Source organism: Drosophila grimshawi, unplaced genomic scaffold (genome assembly GCF_018153295.1).
Source record: "Drosophila grimshawi isolate 15287-2541.00 unplaced genomic scaffold, ASM1815329v1 contig_311, whole genome shotgun sequence".
In the NCBI taxonomy this organism is placed as follows: domain Eukaryota; kingdom Metazoa; phylum Arthropoda; class Insecta; order Diptera; family Drosophilidae; genus Drosophila; species Drosophila grimshawi.
Genome location: NW_025063098.1, coordinates 28,032,793 through 28,052,421, shown reverse-complemented (window position 1 = coordinate 28,052,421; position 19,629 = coordinate 28,032,793). Strand labels below are relative to the sequence as shown.

At 37.8% G+C, this 19,629-nt stretch overlaps 1 protein-coding gene across 2 annotated transcripts; it reads left to right on the top strand.

Moving 5' to 3' along the window:
• Positions 1 to 1,687: 1,687 nt before the first annotated feature.
• Positions 1,688 to 15,437, top strand: LOC6569647 (protein obstructor-E). 2 transcript variants are annotated; one of them, XM_032741583.2, is made up of 5 exons: positions 1,688 to 1,926; positions 9,253 to 9,462; positions 9,938 to 10,126; positions 10,191 to 10,401; positions 14,625 to 15,437. In XM_032741583.2, the coding sequence occupies exons 1-5, from the start codon at positions 1,884 to 1,886 to the stop codon at positions 14,677 to 14,679; spliced, it is 708 nt and encodes a 235-aa protein (XP_032597474.1). In that variant the 5' UTR covers positions 1,688 to 1,883; the 3' UTR covers positions 14,680 to 15,437. The 2 variants fall into 2 exon arrangements, with proteins under 2 accessions (XP_032597474.1, XP_001996074.1); XM_001996038.3 differs by lacking the exon at positions 14,625 to 15,437 and adding an exon at positions 10,763 to 11,382.
• Positions 15,438 to 19,629: the final 4,192 nt, after the last annotated feature.

Genomic DNA, 19,629 nt, shown 5'->3' with positions numbered 1-19,629 from the left:
CGTCGTGGTTGAGTGGACCGTAGTTGACCGCCGCGCTGGGTCAGTTTTAATAGTCGCCGCCTGCAAAATGGCAATTGCTGCAACTGCAACTGCAACACAAACTGCAACTGGCTGGCCTACCTTTTACTTACTTGCACGGATCGACAGTTAACGGCCTGTTTTCATTTTATTTTATTTCATTTTCTTTTTTTTTTTAGTGCGTATTTGTTTATGTGGCTTATGTGAGTGCAGCAGCATATCAATTGCCGGCCACCAGTTGACCATCAGATTGCTTTTGCATTAAGAAATCATGTTAATTGCATTGATTTACATTAAATACGTCAATTGAAATAAATAGAGAGACAGAGAGAGATCACAATAATGCTTGTTAACTCGAAATTTAAATACCCTACTCACTAATGCATTCATTTATCTCTTAATGATCATACGTAAATTTAACTATTGATTTAAAAATTCGTGAGAAATATGAATATTTATAAGACAAGATTTGAGAAGCACAAATAAGTTGGATTAAGTTATTTTGGTGAGCAAACAAGCTTAGTCCGATCAGGCAATAGAAAAAGCTTTAAAACTAAGGCGCATGTTCGCATTAAAGTTATAATATAATTTAATTGACTCCACTATTGAGGCTGATCCGGTATTGAGAGAGATATAGCTTAGATAGCTCAATATTGTGCCTGATCATATCCATACATAGATAATGCTCTATACGCGTCACGTCCCCTCAAGGGTATGCGACTGATTCCATACAGACAACGTGGCGTATGCGCAATGCGCCTCCAGCTACGGTCTGCTAGAAATGCCAGGCGCATGACTCAGCCGCAAGACAGAAAGGCGCACACACACACACACACACACTCACACACACAGACACCTACAAATATATGTATCTACAATAATATACAGTGGCTCAGCCAATAAGGTGAAGTTCAACAATAAAATACTTGCTGCTTTTTTGGGTAGGTAATAGAAGCCGTGCCCTCAGGCCGGCACCCGTGCAACAAAATATTCCAAGTCATAATTAGCTACAAGCCAAATGGATGTTTGTTGCCCACACACACACACACACATACACACACACACACAAGCTTGCTGAACTTTCAGGCAAAAATTCCATTTGCAACCCCCGCCTCAAAATGCAAAAAACGTAACAACGCAGATCAATTGACGAACGGCTTTGGGGGCATTCAAAAAACAAAGTAAAAAACCCATACACGTAAAAAAAAAAACAATGCTTAGGTTGTGCGCTGCCAGCAACGACGCTGACAGCGCTGTCGACGTCGCTGCGCCGGCGTGCATACAAAACAGGCAACTACAGTTAACGCGACGCGACGCTTACAATTACAATTACCCAGCGCAAGAGATAGAGCGAGCGAGAGAGAGAGAGGGGGAAAGAGACAACGCGCTAGCGAAAGGAAGAGAGATGGTTGTGGTAAGCGTGCGAAAAAGAGAGAGGACGAGTGTAAGTAACACCAAAGCTGACTGCTATGAGCCTGGGCTGCGCTTGGTACCGTTGCAAGTGAACGAACGCGTCGCTGTCGCTGTCGCTATCGCTGTACCCGCAACAGTTGTCAGCGCTGGCAGCGACGCCCGCTGCTCAGTTGACGCCAACGTTCGTCTGGATTGTTCGCTGCTGGCGCGCATGCGCAGCGGTATAAAAAGCTCCCGCACCAGCCACAGCCACACACAGTTTCAAGTCTCGTCGGTCCAAGTGGTGTGCGCTTGTCAAGTTTTTTGGTTTCAAAAGTGCTTCTCCCCCTTTTTGCTCAATCTCAGATTCGGGTTACGTTTCGTCGAGCAACAACAACAACAACAACAACAAACGGCTAAAAACGTTATTACGAAACAACAACAACAAACAAACAAACAAAAACAACCACACAATGAAGAAATTTTTAGTTGTATTTGTGGCATTATTCGGAGCCGGTATGTATTACTTGATAGTTATATGATGTTACCAAAAAAAAATAAAATAATAAAATAAAAATACATAAAAAAAAGAAGTCAACTCAGAGAGAAAAAAATGAAGAAAACTCTTCAGGAGCAAGCACGCTTGCGTAATCAGCGAGCGTGCACCTTGCTGAAGGACACTTGAGCAACGCCAGTGTTTCCAAAGAAAAAAATAGTGTTTTCAAAAATCAAAGTGTGTTATAACATTTCGAGCGAGGTAGTCATGGTGGTGGTGGTGTTGCTGCTGCTGCTGCTGCTTGTGCAATAAGTGATCAACTCTATCTGATCAACTATCGCTCGAGCGCTTGCCCCACTTTTACCAACTTCACAAATAGAAGGCGGAAAAATGAACAGAAAATACAAAGGCAAAAATCGAAATGCAAACCAACCATAAGCGTAATCGAGCCAGAGGCCCATGTTGCAGCAACCCGACACGTTTACTTGCATTTTTCTTCATTTTTGTTTTGTATTTGTTTCCCCAACACCAGCATTCGCTTGCACGTATCTATTGCCGTGTATCTGTATCTGTATCTGTATCTATTGATTTTTGCTTCGATTTCATTACCTCATCGGGGCGACGCCTTTAAAAGTGCAAAATAAGTTACAACAGGCGTTGTTTGGTTCGGCTCGGCTGCCTATGCTTGCATCATCAGTAACAACAACAGCAACAACAGCAACAACAACAACAACAACAAAATCAATGATCTTTGTTAAATTATCTTTAGACTTAGTCTTAGCTCTTAGCCAGGCCAATTCTTCTGTTAGCCACATTTGCATGACATTGACATTGAAATGTCTTTTCAATTGAAAAATAAACTGCGTGTTTTAAACAGCAGGCATTTTAACTACGCCGCAAGCTGCCCCCTGCCACGCCCCAAACATGCCCATTAACAACAAAAACTTGTTTCATCTGGGCCATCAATGTGGTGTTTCCGTCGACACATTGTTGTTGACGCTTTTTTTTTTTTTTTGGTTATTCAACTCAGCAACGCAAAAAAATACTGAAAGCAAGAGCAGCAAAACAAAATATGTAAAGCCAATAGCTAATTGCGTGCTATGCATTTTTGCCAGGCGATTTTAGCTGTTTTATTTTGTAATTGGTAACAATTTGCGATGTTGTTAAACTTAACAACGGCAACAAAACTTAATGAGGCCGAAACAACAAATGCAAGAAGCGCATTGTCAAGTTCAAGTTGGCTGTGGTCGATGTTGCCGCAGCATTTGATGTTGTTGAATTAAAAATTATGCAACGAGAGTCGCTCACATTGCTTGAACGAGCAAATAAGCAAGCACTTGGCCTAAAATGTTGCCACAAGCATGCTAATCACCGCGATAAACAATTTAAGCGTTCAAAACATTTCCGAAAAAACCAACGAAAAACACAATAAATTTCCGCATTTGGTTGCGCGACGTATTTTTTTTCCTCCTTGATGCTTCTTTCAAATATACATACTTTTTTTGCACTGGCTGTTGCTGCTGCTGCTGTTGCTGCTGCTGCGGTTTAGTATCAGCGGCAGCAAAAAGCGTAACAAATACAAACAATATATGTATATATGTGTTGCCATTTTGTTATTGCTACATCGCAGCAGCAAGTCACGCTTGAAAAGTTTTTATTTTGTGGCAACAAAATCAAATGAAATGGCCAACACACATACGTATATATATACAGCTGCATTAGGGGCAGGCACACACACACACAGACACATATTAGCTGTTTGTATCTGCGCTGATTTATGGGGCCAAACAAGTGTTGCGGGGAGCCTTGCAAAGGAAAAACAACAACAGCCACAGATATATACAACTCTTAAATGCGCTGACGCTACTCGAAAGTCAATTTGCATGCCACATTTTTGGTGGCAGTTGCAATTTAAAGCCTCAGCTCAGGCTGTCGTCGATGCGGTAAATTTGAAAATATATATAAAAATATATATATATATATATGTATATATCTGTAACTAAGGCAAGGCGGCTAAAGCGGATTTATTGCTCGATATGACGCGTTAGAAACTATTGAGCTTACGATGACATAGATGACGCACAAGCCACGCGCCAAACCCTCAACAACAACAGCAACAACAACAAACAATAATAACAGCAACAGTAACAGCAACAGCAACAGCAAACAGAACAACAACGAACAACGAGCAACAAACAATAGGCAAACAATTCAAACGCAGATTAACCCACATACGTTGTTGCATGCCGGCAGCAATGTAGGTAAATATTTAAATATCATTATGGCGCTACAACGGAGAGTACCTATATGCAAAAACTGTTTTTTTTTCTTTTTTGGGTAAGAGAACAGGCCACAAGACTGTCAGCAGGCAGCAACATTTAGCGGAAATGCTTCTAAAAGAGCTGTTGTTGTTGTTGCTGTTGTTGTTGCTGCTGTTGTTGTTGCTGCTGTTGCTGTGTAAACGAACCGAAATGAAATGAAACGTGCTTAAATGTCAGCAATTTTCTTGATTTATATGGCCGGCAATGTCTTGCCGCTCTAGCAGCACAGCCTAGACAACAATGGCAACAACAGCAGCAACAACAAAGAACAGCAACAACAGCAACAACAAAGAACAGCAACAACAGCAACTCAACATACAAATTTGCCACAAACCCAAATGATAGATAGTTACAAGTGCCACAAAACACCTATTGTGTCTAGAGTCTAAAGGTAGTGCTAGAAAAACTGAACCTCTGATTGCAGCTCTTGCGGCTAACGATTATGAGCTTGAATTCAGTGCCCGACCACAAGATACCTACCATATACCATATAAATATATATATATATATATATATATATATATATATATAGACAGAGCTCTTCAAGTGTTTTTCGCTGGAATTTGTTGCCCCCAAGTGGGGGTGTGTGTGTGTTAACACACTTCTAGCCTGCTCGGCGGAGTTCAATGCTCCCGCACTCTCTCACTTGATATTCATTTATTTATGAGTCACTGTAGTGCAGGCTGCATGACTTGAAATGCAAATTTGTCATTATTTGTCATGATATTTGCAGGACACGTAGCCCATAAAGTTATGATATGCATTTAGAAAGGAATGTCATAGATGACAAGCATTGATGGATGGCTTAAGAGTGCCGTGCTCAACAGCAGTTCGCAAGAGATCAAAATGTTGAGTTAGGTTAGGAATTGAAGTAAATCCTAAAGACTTCAGAGATTTTCAACTGAAAGCGAGATAGAAAGCAATTTGCCAAATTTAGACATAGGCAAAATACACAAACAATTTTTACTAAAATATATAAAGTCAATAGCAGTAATTAGATCATCTATTCTAATCGGAGGGACCTTGGGCAAGTAGTTATTTATTTGATAGAGTATGTATTATATTTGATCAAAACTACTAGAAATTTTGATAGATTATTTTATTTTAGAAAATTCGAAGAGTGATGGTAATTCAGATTGGTAAAGATATAAGATGAAATATATACAATCAAGATGCAAGATTAACATCTCTGATTGGTTGGCTTATTAGTAAATATTATTTTAAAATTATAATATGATATAATAGAAATTTCCAAACTTAGCCTTTGAGTTAATATTGTATTGTCTTTCACCTTAGCTAGAGTTAATCGAGCATGCAGTCATTATGATCTGATATATAGTATGCACTTATATTTAAATAAATTGCGCTCGAGTTGTTTGATATAATGGCTCTCACTCTCTCTGACTCGCGTTTGGGAATTAATTGCCTTGGGGCTGTTATAATGCTATGCCATATGCATATCACATATCATTTGGCATTGTTGTGAATAAATAATGTAGTTGCAAATTGTAAATGTGTACATTATTCAACTTAAATTATTCATTTATTTGTATTATTTGCATCTTGACAATGTCTGTCATTTAGGTGAAACATAAATTAATTCAATTTCTTTTTTTTTCCATTTTCAATAATAATTTCTGCGTTATGAGTTGCCTTATCAAGTTTATAATGTATCTGTGTGTGTGTGTGTGTGTGTGTACAGCTTTGGTTAATTAAATGATTATGTTAATGGACGACCGGATGAACAGCAGTAGATATAAACTGCAACAACAACAGCAACTATGCCAGCAGCTCAAATGAAAAGCATTCAACCGACAAACCATTACAATTGGCGGTTTTACTGTTAAAATGTCAATAAAAATTTATTATTTAAATACAGACCCAGAAGGAAAAAACAACAGCGTAATTAACCGCTCAAAATTGATAGATAAAACAATTACTGCAAACAGCAAATTAAACAACATGCAACATGCGGCAATCAGTCTAACTACAGCCGCTAATTTATGAGATTGGCCAATTGGTCAGCTGAGGCATGACTAACACTTGTTTACAAAAATGCAAGGCGCGCCGGCCGGAATCGAAAAGACGACCGATCTTAGCCCAGAAGCGAGTGGGTTACTAAGAACTGCCACTGTTCAATGTTCTCGCTTAACCGGTTTGGGCAACCTAGAATCTGTCGTTTGCTTTCGTTTTCATTTAGCAGGCCAGCATCTAGAATGTTTCATTTCAATTAGCAGTTTAAATATTCTACTTATGACATCAGGTTCGGACGATAGTTATTTTTAAATCGATTCAAGGAAATGCCAAGGAAACCATTAATTTCAAGTAATCGCATTTAAATTCTAATGTGCATGTCAGGCACAAATCGTGCGAGGTTTTATACACATTCATAATAGAACTGGTTGCAGTCTATAAGCCAATAATTGAACCATATAATATAAATATTGCACTAAAATAAATATCTCTCAATCTGAACCAAGTGTATATTATGGTTTGAGTTCTATGGTTTTTTTTTTTATTTACTCGCTGTCCAGTTAGCTTTCATTATAGCCATAGCCCTAGCCAGACGCTTCTCTTAGTGCCACAATTTATTGCGTATATGCCACTTGTGCCAGCAGCAAAGAGCAGCTGCTCAAAGGTAATTGTTTAGTTAACATGTGGCATTTACGCTACGCGACAAATACACACACACACACACACTCTCCACATAACACACACATATCTCAATGCAATCATCAGTGTGGGCATGCACCTTGCTATGTACACACACAGAAATGTAAGCGCATTAGTGTTGCGGTCTGCTGATGTGGCTGCCACTGTTGCAGCCACAGGCAATACACAGGCATGCCCATATACCCAAAGCCCTTTCAATGGCCTGTTTGCCTTAGAAGGAGGCTGCGTTGGTTGGGGGACGTTGAATGGTTGCTGTACTCATGTTGGATTGCGCTTTTTGTGAACTGCTTCGGTTGTGGCAACAACAAAACTAAATTATTATAACTGTTGGCTTGGTACACTTCGTGAGTTTGGTTTTGTTTGTTAGTTGTTAAATGTTGTGTGCACATATCTGAGTGTGTGTGTGTGTGTGTGTGTTTCTGCTCAGCTGCTAAGTGCTTGGATGCAGTATACATAAGAGTGCCTGTTTGAAATGTTCCTTTACTGGCGGCACACCTGAGGTTCGCAGCCACCCCACTTATAACCAGAAAGTTAGCCATACAAACTGCGCAGAAGATTATAGGAAAATTAATTTTAATTGTGATTAAATAAAATCACATCGAAATAATAATAATTATAATAAACTTTAAACAAAATTTAAAAATCACCCTCAAAAATAAATAGTCGCAAAATTCATTTCAAAATATCGCGAACTAAGCACATTAAAATGTGTTGAGTTGAGCTACATTTTAAATCCAATTAAAATATAAAAGTTAAATCCAGCTAAACAAAAAATAAAAACACTGACTGCTGCTGAATCAAAATATATCTATAATTAACATTATTATAGTAAACACAAGTGAATAGAAAACATGTAATGCATGCTTCATACAAATGTATAATGCAACTGACTAACAGCTCCCAACTGACCCATTGACCACAAAATTTCGCATAACAAATATGAACCCAGGAATTTTAATAAAATGCTTGTTTATGAATGTGTGTGCGTTGTGGAATTTATGTAGTTGATCAGATTGTTTACACCAGTGCTAAATAAAATGGGAAAAAACTTTTAATTAAATTCAACAAATAATTTCATAATAGCCAACGGTTTGATTTCTGCTGTGCACAACACAAATTCGCAAGTTTATAATAAATTTTGATTTTTGATTAGTTGGCACAACATGAAAATTGCATGTTGTTTGGTTTGTCAAGAGGCGCTTCAGGCTGGCTATTTTTTTATAACTTTGGTTTTTTGTTTTTAACATTCATGTGGTGATGTTTGATACGCTTAACAGCAGACTGAGAATAGGGCGTGGCAAGCAGGGCAGGTATGGCAGGCGCACTTCTGATTGAGCATTTGAAGTTTGACCGCAGTTTTGCGGCTTTGCAATTAGATTATCACGCGGCGCATTGGGATTGGAGGATAGTTACAGGATATATACATATGCGATATATACATAAGCGAGTCGATTTTGTATTTATTTCGTTTTTGCTTTGTAACGTGAATAAATATTTGTTGGCGGCTGTTGCCATTTATTTTAAATTTAGCAATAAAACAAAATGAAAAGAAATTAAATCAAATGCATTGCGCAGCCGGCTAAAAATACCACATTAGTTAGGGTGTATAAATGCAATTTAGTTCGTTACGCATTGCGGTTGCACTAAACTCCAAACGTGCAACACAGCGAGAGTGAGCGAGACGGGAGAGAGAGGCAACGATGATAAGTCCTTGGTGGCGCGTTTCAGGTGCTTCAACTCTGCCACAGGGCTCGGGCAACGGTGTGGATGTCGATTTCGTTGACGGTGACACTGTAATTTCATCGCCAAAAAAAAAAAAAAAATAAAAATAATAAAAAAAACAGACACCAACAAAAACAACAAAAACATGCGCTAAAAGTAAATGCAGTTGGCCCTGAGCTGTCAACGCACTACCAACGAGTATATGTTGTGGATCTCGGGTCTCTCTAGAGCTCAAGAGCTGTCTGTTGAAAGTTGCCAAGAGAAGATTTATTGGCAGACATCGTCTCAGACGACTTTTTAAAGTGAATGTCTTTTGCGCAAGATGACAAATTGTTGTGCACATCAAAACGTATTGAATTGTACGAGATTGTGTGTATATGTGTCGGTATTTAATATACATATGCGATTGTATAGCAGTTTACCCGCCCATTGACATTGGCAATTGTTGGGCAATTGTTTGAACATGGCATGCATGCCCATGGGGGCACTTTGGGGCTGATTACATTTTTAGATGTCCCATAAATAATGCAACAAATTGATTTCAATTAGTTTGAACTGCACTCGATCCTATTTGAGTTTACACATATGCCTAATTAACGCCCTCCTCTTTTCTCTTGCATTTAATTACAGCTGTGGCCCAACAGAGCTTCAAATGCCCCGATGATTTTGGTTTCTATCCACACGATACGTCCTGCGATAAATACTGGAAGTGCGACAATGGCGTCTCCGAACTGAAGACCTGCGGCAATGGTCTCGCCTTCGATGCCAACGACTCCAAATTCCTAACGGAGAACTGTGATTACTTGCACAATGTGGAATGTGGCGAGCGCACTGAGCTGGGTGAGTCCTAAATATCTACGCAAATTTACAAATTAGTTGTAAACCGTTACTGTCTTAATTAAATTCTTTGCTAAACATGTTTTTCCACGTAACTGGAATGAAAGTTGAATCATTTTTTAATTAAATATATACGAATACAACTATTATTTTTAATGATGAAATATGTTGAAATATTCCACTCAGCCATATTTATTATTTCCCGATTAAAATATATAAATTTGAATACATGTTCCAACTCCATTGCACAAGCTCTGTGAATAATTGGTATTTTTAATGTAAAAAAAATAATTAAAGCCTAATTAAAATAAATGAAAACAATTATTTAAATTGATTGGAACTCAAATCGTATAAGGAAAAAGTCCATTGTATATGCAAAGCTTGATTGTAATTTAATTTGAACTTTGGAACTGTTATAAATAGAAAACAAGTTGAAACAAATTGAAGACTTTCTAATAATGTTTCTATCTATTCACAGAACCACCAATTACCACGCCACACTGCTCGCGTTTGTATGGCATCTTCCCCGATGAGAACAAATGCGATGTGTTCTGGAACTGCTGGAACGGTGAACCATCCAGATATCAGTGCTCTCCCGGCCTGGCCTACGATCGCGATGCCCGCGTCTGCATGTGGGCTGATCAGGTGCCCGAGTGCAAGAACGAAGGTAAGAAAGCTAGAAAAAAAAATGACAATTAACAAGAGCTCAGCTAATTAACTGATCCTTGCAGAGGTTGCTAATGGCTTCGCGTGCCCAGCTGCTGGTGAGCTGGCTAATGCTGGATCCTTCTCGCGTCACGCACATCCCGAGGATTGCCGCAAGTACTATATCTGCTTGGAGGGTGTTGCACGTGAATATGGCTGCCCCATTGGCACTGTATTCAAGATTGGCGATAGCGATGGCACTGGCAACTGCGAGGATCCCGAGGATGTTCCCGGCTGGTAAGTTAACTGCACAAATATGTATATATAAATATATATATAAATTAAACGTGACTATTTGCGTATACACTATATTCGGCACCTGGTTTTGCTTGATTTGCTTGAATCGCCTGTGATTGAGTTTTGAGTTTTATTTTTGCCACCACGCTTGCACCACCAGACACCACAGACAACAACAGTTACAGCGACAAAACAAAAACCTGCCTTAGTCGTCAGCACCTGATTATTTATTTTGGTTTTTTTTCTCACTCTAATCTATTCATGAAACATGCATTGGACACACATACACTGTAACATACATACCACATATCTCTTGGCCTATTCTCACATATGTCTTTACCACGTCCCTTTACAATTGCAGCGAAGACTACTATGGTGATCTGGATCTGAAGAGCATCCGCAAAAGCGAGCTTCTAGCTGGATTGAACACTGAAGGTCGCAAGAAAGCGCCCAAAACCAAAGCTGCCACCTCATAAACATAACAACAATAACTAAAAAAAAAAAAAAAACAACAGCAACAATACTATAACAGTAAAAATCAAAAACAAAAAACAACAACTACAACAATATCAACTCAATTCCCAACTTGGCCCCAAACTTTCCCACTCTCGCATCACAAAGTCACCTAACAATTTAAAATACTCAACCCGCTTTCCAAAATCGATCTACTTTCTTCGACGCAATATCGTTCAATCAATCAGTTCAATGCTCAACAATTTTCGTACACATTCCTGTCGTTTCTATTTTATGCCATCCATGAGTCAAATTGTTGATACATATGTCTGTCTTCCAAATTTCAAAATTCTTAAGCATATGTAATCAAAACAACAACATCGAGGAGAGAAAAATCTTTCATAATTAAGAGTAAAATTGAGAGATTTGTACATTTAAGTGATCTTTGTTTATAAGCTTATAATTTTATTTTATACGTAAAAAAAAAAACAAAAAATATACACAAAAAAACTAAAAAAGAAAAACAAATAGTTATTTTTATCAACAGGCTGAAAAAAAAAGTGGAAAGAAAAGCTAAAAAGACACACACTTCCAGAAAAAGGATGTTTCCAATATAATATCTAATTATATAGACATTCCATTGGGCTGATTTTGATCAGATAAATGTTTTTGGGCCTTTCAACTTTAAAAATATATATTATTTTTTCAGCATGTTAAATATTTTATTAAAATTCATTTTTATTTCAATGAAAATTTCTTGGGAACTTGAACTTTTACATTCTTCACATTCCTTACTTTAATCCTTTCTTTAATCCATGTATTTTCCATCAATCTGCCATCAAGCCTGTAATTTTCCTCTTAACCACAATAATATTTGAAAATCGTTTTCAAGCTCTCTGCACCAAAATCTGAACCCAGTACTTTAAAGACCCTCAGAACGTACTGAAAGTAAAAGCAAAGCAGCACCTAGACAAAGGTTTAGCCCAGTTTCACGATTTAAAGCTCCATTTGAGCAACTGCAAGTCAAACAATCTTTTGGGGCGACTCACGACTGTGAAAAGTATGAGGCAATCTCATAAACACTCGTAAATTATTTATAATTTTGGGGGATGTGGGAAAAATCCATGTGAGGGTGGGTTGAAGGAGTGGAGGGAGGCGGCATGTGCTTTTGCGCTATTTCGGTTGTCAGACTTTGCTGTTGTAAAGTCGTAGAGTATGTAAATAATAAGTAAACAGAAAACTTTGCGACGCCAGCCATATTTGTCGCAAATGAAAAGTTGGCAGCCTTTTCGGCCAGGCCCAGCGAAGACGTTGGCAATGCTGTCGACGGCAGCGTTGACTGCGACTGCAGAGTTAGCGTCGTTGACATCTTTTGAAATGCACAAGAACTTTGTTAATTATTCATTAGATTCTATAAACAAAACGCGATACAAAAACTTTAAATGAATTTTCAAATTATCAACACAATTGCAGGCAGAACCAAACACGCACACAAGCACACAAGGACACCACACTAGCACGTGGGCAGTGGTACCTCGATAAAAGCGCCAAAACTAGCAGATGACAGTGCAGAGTAGGGAAACGGGAAGGCTGCTCTCCTTCACTAAATCATAAAAGCTGGCAAAACTTTACTATTCCCTGCTTGCCGTTGAATTTTGGCTCTGTGTATGTGTGTGTGTAAGTGTGTGTTTTGTGTGCACAACCACACACACACACACATGCACACGCATACTTGCCACATTTTTGAAAGAGTTTTAAAACTAATTAAATAAAAATTATAAAACTCTACAGAACTCAAGGCGCAGGCACTGCACAAAGTTGCCTAAGCGTCAGAAAGGACATTTGGTGTGTATGTGTGTGTGTGTGTGTGAAAGAGGAAGCATAGCTTGGTTGGTTGAAAGCGTGCGCAAAAGGACTGCAACATTTTTGGATAAATTTGTAGAAAGTGGCCGAAATGCACATAATTCGTTCTTGGCCCCGTTTGTTGCTTGGTCTACTTAACAGTGTGGTAAATGCAACAGAGATAGCGATACTAGAAGAGAGAGAGAGAGAGAGAGAAAGAGGGAATGAAATGCAACTCAAAACCTGGCAAGGACAACAACAAAGACTTCCAAGTCTTGTTATCATATTTTGCTTTTACCTGCTGAACGCAGTTTTAACGTGGCTATTATTGTACTATTTTTTTCTTCTTCTTTTTGTAGCTGTGAGCAATCTCCAATTAAAAGTGTTTTGCAGCGCATCTGCACTGGTAGTGAGTCCTTTGCTCCGTTAACAGCAGCAGATTTGATCCGAGGGGGATAAACTGAGGAAGCGAGAGTTATGAATGTTGGGGAAGTGTGGGTGCGGGGTGGGGTTAGGGCAGGACATAAAAGTGTTTTATAAACATAAATGATTAAACAAAGTTAGACAACCCGCTTGCCACACAGTCGCGAAAGGAAGATACAAAAATATAGCCATGTCCTTGCAGAGAGCAGGACTTCTGTGGCTTCTGCTGCTGCTTCTGCTGCTGATTCTGCTGTTGATGGATAATAACCACTCTGTTTATCTGTCTGTGAAAATCCTTTTAACGTTTTGACTCTAATTAATTTTAATGATCTCATAAACGCACAGCAAGCACATTAAACTAACTGCCTGCCAATACTTAAACGCTAAGACCACATAAATATATAATACTTATATATCATATATATATATATATATATATATATATATATACAGTCTAGCTCTAACAGAGCGCATTATCTTCGGCAAAAACAATGCACACAGAAATAAATATTATAAAAATACAAAAAAAAATACAGAAAAGAAAGATAGCAAACAATTTCTGTCCATATTTTGTGGCTTACTATGCCATGTCCTAGGGTTTTAGACAATTCCATTTAATTTAATTTAATAGCTTTGTGCTTTTTGTCATTTGCTGGACTCGAACAGACCGCATCGCGCATTTTCTATGAAGTTCTGCGTACATGTCCTGCTGTTGCTTGACATCGCCTTCGTCCTCCCCTCTTCCTGCCTTCTCCATGTGTCCTGGCGCGCTTTAAAGCCAATTTGCTGTTTCCCTATGGCCACTCTCTCTCTCAGTCTGTATGTGTGTGGTTGTGGCTCGAGCCGTTGATTTTGTTGTTATTGCGGGATGTCATGATACAAGCGAGCATCTTCTTTTAATCCTTGATGCCCTGTTGCTTTGCCCTCAACATCGGACATTCTGCGGGCTCTGAAGCAAATCCTTGTGCAGCAGCTCCAGCGGCACCAGCAGCACAAGTCGCCTTTTCATCAGCTCTTCTTACAAGAACAAACTGTTGTTATTTTTAACAAAATTATTTTTTTAATTATTGTTATCATAAAAAAATCCTTTGTTGATTTATTAGACAAAGGGCGCGATGGCTGGGCTACACAGCTATTCAGAAATGTTGCAATCAGAATATCACAGCATATCAGGGACTGAAAACATAAGTTTAAAAAAATACAGAAAATTCTGCCTCTGCTGATTGTTACTTAATACAATTTGTTCTTGTTAACTGTATCCTGTTACAATATTATTCCACAGCATTCCAAACAATAACTCAAACACGTGGCAAGCGAGGTAGGAAAACAAAGAAAAGAAATAAAATAAACAAACAAAAGCATTTTCACAAAACAGAATTTAATTAAACAAATCAACGTAAAGCTAAAGCAAAAATCAGTGTGCCTTTCTTGAAATATAGTAAACGCAGGGTATAAAAACACAACATTTATATTTATGCATGTATTTTTTAATATTTCGTTTATAGCGAGGATTACTATGGCGATGTAGACCTCAAAGCCTTAAAAAAATTGGGCTTTTAAACAATACAAAAAATGAAAACAAAAAAAAATTACCACAGAAAAATAAGTAAATAAAACAAATAAAATAAAGCACACACAAAAGCCAAGGCAGTTGGGATATCAGCAACCATCCTGAAATTGTGGCATAATGAGCAAGAAGCCAACAGCCAACAGCCACCAGCCAGGAATAAGATGCCAAAAGCAAGGAGCAGTTACAGCCGCTATAACAGCGGGTTGAAAAAGGCTTGCCACACAGCGTTAAGTATGCACAAAGAATATTAAGAAATACTCACACACACACACACACACAAATATATATATAAATATATATATATATATACAGCTATATATTCTTAAACAGTTGACTTTAAAGACTGAAAAAAAGTAGAGACAGAGAAGCCTTACAAATAACGACTACCCACAACTTACATAATGAAAGCAAATTAAACAACGATGAAGTATTTAGTATCCAAGACAATACCCTAAAGACCGCGCATGCTAAACCTGTAAAATATATACATATATTTCATATATATATATAAATATATACCTATTATTATACATACATAATTGGCTTCATTAGCACTTGCTGGAGCCACAAAAGAGTCGTAGTTGGTAGCAGAGAAAGAAAACTCAACTTTAACTTAACTTATTAACCAAATGTCAAAGAATTATTAAACACAACACAGCCGAAGCACATACACACATTAGTATATGCAATGTATATATAGCTGCCAATTTATATATTAAGCTTGATAAAAATAAAGAAAACAAACAAATTTACTAAACTATTTCATTATTAAATGGGAAGTTAAATGGGTAAGTATATGCAACTCTATCGACGACAAAAAGTTATAGAAAATTCAGCGATTTCGGTTATCGGTATTCAAATGAGCAAACGATAAATTAATTAAAAGCTTGTCAACTGTAATTGAATTAGAGGAGAAATTATAATTTGGAGAAAGTATAAGTTTAATTTAACTTAAAGTTGGCATCTGTATGATTTCACTATAGATAGCCTAAATGTTGTGCTGCAGACTTAGAAAAAGCAAAATTATGAATTTAATGATGAAAATTAATAATGCTCTTAAGTAATTCCAGTTAAATAATTTTACTGAGCACAACTTTTTTGTTTTAATCGTTTATTAAAGTATTTCTCAAGAATTGCATTATCTGAAAACCTTTGTCAAAGCACTGGAGCTTTACAAACAACCAAACCAAAAACAGTCCTTATAGCACCCAATTGAAAGTAGCTTTTAGTTGCAAGAGATTTCTGTGTCACTGTATTTATATTATTTTCTAGTATATATACAGCTTTCAATTAAAATCAGTTTCACTTTGTTTGCTGTATGGTAAATATTTATACATGACTCTGAATATAGGAGTATCGATAAAAAAAAATAAGCAATTTGCACGATTAGAAGTAGGCATATTTGCACTGCTGGATGAATGAATGTGTGCATCGACATAAAACAAATATTTAAATCAGTCGAACAAGCTGCAGAGATTGCAGCTGTCCGGCTTAAAGCAAGCTCAAGAATGTCAGAGACTAGGCACACAATTTATAGCACAACTTTTATGCACAATTTACTGTAAGCAGTAAGAGCAAACAACCACAACAGAAAACAACATCGCACAACAGAACACAAAACAACACGCATACGCACTGTTTGCCCAACATATAGCATCAGCAAAATGCCCTAAACCTAAACACAAGTAGATAAACAAAACGAACCAAATCTATGCACACACACACACACACACTCACACACACACGCACACACATGTGCTCACAAATTGATAATTATTGAAAGAAGAGCATCAGCAGTGACCTCTGCCACCCCACGACCACACACACTAAGTGGCATCGATACTGGAAAACTGTAACGATGCACAAGTGTAACATTAGCCAACGAAAAGATTGAAAAGCAGCAGCATCAGCTGCAGACAATGCCAGCAGAGACGACAACGATTGAATGTTGCATGCAGCACGAGCCGGCAACCATGCAGCCTCCATCTATGCTTGCCAATACACTGACAGAATTCAACTCCGTCATGAGAACTCACCTACGTTTAACGTTTCAAATGAAGCTGTGTTGAATTCAAAACTAGCCAGCAACAAGTACAGCTTTAATTGTTGTAAAACTATATATTATTATAAAATTAATACCAGTCATTGCTGGTTCTGAACTTTGCATACTTGTTTCATAACTATCAAAAATGTGATTCAATTGTAAAGTTATTCAATATCGTAAATTCTTTAACAATGAAAAGAAAAGTTTGCTTGCTTACTGTAAATCTGAGCTATATCTAAAATAAACGCCTTATTTTCTCAGCATATTTCTAGCAGATTTATAAGAGTTGTTCTCTCAGTGCATGAGTATGTTTCAGTGTGTGCATATTTATACACCAAAGAGACATGCTGTTGCATGTTAATTGAAATCAATAAGGGAACACGCACACACACGCTAAGAGAGATCGAATGTGTGTGTGTGTGTGTGTGTGTGTATGTAGCAGTGTGGCAGCAGTGGCACACACACGAGTCGTATGTGTGACAATGGCTATAATGGCCGCTAGACAGCAGCAGGAGTAACATCACAATGGTTAGTTATCGAAGTGAATGTGGTTGAGTAAATTATTTGCACAACGGCTAATGACAACAGCAGCAACAACATGAAAAACTATACCAACAACAACATCAACAACAACAGCAACAAAAACAATGTCCTTTGGCCAGCATTCGCATATCCTTTTCTATTTATTATATAGCCAGACGGCAGTTATTTTGCCCCATTGCCAGCTGCTACATTGGTAACATTGCTTGACTTGGCCAAAACGTAAATTATGCATTGTTATTTTTAGAAATTTTTACCTAAAATTGACTTTGCCTTTGCCTGCTGCTGCTTCTGTTGCTGCTGTTGCTGTTGCAAGTACTGTTGCTGCTGCTGCTGCTGCTGCAATGGCAATTACCGTTGCCGGCAAGTGAGGCACAGCAAAGGCAACAGCAAAGGCAACAGCAAGACTGCCGCAATGCAGTCGCATGTAGTTGCTGCTGCAAATGGCTCGTATAACGTGCAAAAACTGCAACTGCAACTACGACAATAACAGCAGCAACAACAACATCAGTAACACCAACAACAACAACAGCAGCAGCAACAACAACAGCAGCAACAACTACAGCAGCAGGCAGAAAAGGAAATTATGCTTGCAATAACATTTACATGCTTGTACGACTGTGAGACTGAGTGTGTACCTGTGTGTGCCTGTGTGTGTGTGTGTGTGTGGCAAATTTATATGCCAATTGCTGCTTGTAACAGCACAAGTGGAGGTCAAATTTCCATTTCAGCCCAGAAAGTGCAGCACATCAGCATCAAGTTGGCAAAACTTGCTAACAGCAACTCCATCAGCCCAAGCAAGCAGGTAACTGAACATTTGGTTTTATAATAGTTTCGAAACTCACAATCAATTATACACAAGGCTATCAACGTTTTCAATTTATTTAAGAGACAAACTAATGAAAAGGTTCAAAGAAATTTTCCAAATTGATTAAAAGAAAAACATGTACCGCTTAAACTATCATTCAGGAGATAAAAATAATAATAAGATACTAATTTTAGCATTAAGCAATTCTCAAAGATGTTTAAAAATTAGTTCGAATTATTGATACTAAAATTGATTAACATAAAGCTCCATCAGAGACTCTAAATGTTAAAAATATTGTTCGAAAAAATAAACTCTCATCTCATCATCTCTCTTCATCTACTAAAAAATGTTAATTTATAATTTAAATTTAAAAAAGATGCCAAGTGACAATTAAAAAATAAGAATCAAAACAAAAGTTTTAAAGTGGAATATTCGCTCAGCAACGAATCACATTTGTTAAAGACTTAAAATCTTACCAAATCAAGCAACTGCCAACTAAATTTACATAGAAAGGTTAAACATTTGTTAAGTATAGCCAAGCACTGGTAAACTCTTCCATAAATCGATTGCATATATGTGTGTATGCCGCCTGCATAAATTGATATGAATAAGCTGGCTTGCTTTTTGAATTGTGAGACCCAACTCAGTTGGGCCTGCAGCTGAGAAGTGAGCTTATCAACGTCAGGACAGGCCAGGTTCCGAGCATAAGCCGTCATTCAAAAGTGGTCTCCTCTTGAGAGTGAAGACGCCTCGATTCAATAAAAATTGGCCAGCGCCGGTGGTCATTGTTAAAGTGGCCACTAATGCGCTGCAGCTGTCAAGTGCCTTACGTACTACTTACTGGTATGTATGTATGTATGTATGTATATACATAAGTGCCAAGATCAGAAAAAAGTGGGCAAAGAGTGCAAATTGAAGCGAAAAAAAATTATATTCAACTTGCATGGGCTGCTGGACGGCAGGGCTTCTGGTCTGCTGCTGTCCACTGCGTTGCAAAATGCAATGCCAATGTTCAGTACTCAGTGCTCAGTGCTTGGTGTTCAATGTGCTTCATGATGATGGCAATAACAGCAACAACAACAACAACAACAGTAGCAACAACAACAACAACAGAAGTAGCAGCAACTGCAATGACAAAGCGCGACCAGGCATTGCTTATTTTTATTTGCCTGGCCAGGACTAATGCTCAACACCAACATCAACAGCAGCCACAAAAACAACAACAAGTAAGAACATCACACAGAAGATTGCACACCCTTTCAAAACAAAGTCCCTGTGCTCATTTCAATTACAAAAAAGAAGTCATCAAAAACACAAAATATTATTAATTTAATCTTAACCCTAAATAAATCTAAAAAAAAAATGGAGTGACTTAAAAAATATTTCTTGTAATATTATCATAAAGATAACTACAAATAAACAATTCATTAATGTGACCGATAAATGATGATAAACAAAGTCGGATATTCACAATGTGTTTTTCCAACGGCAGCTATTCAACATTATCCGATCTTGAGATATATGTGCTACCCTGTGGCAAAATTACAG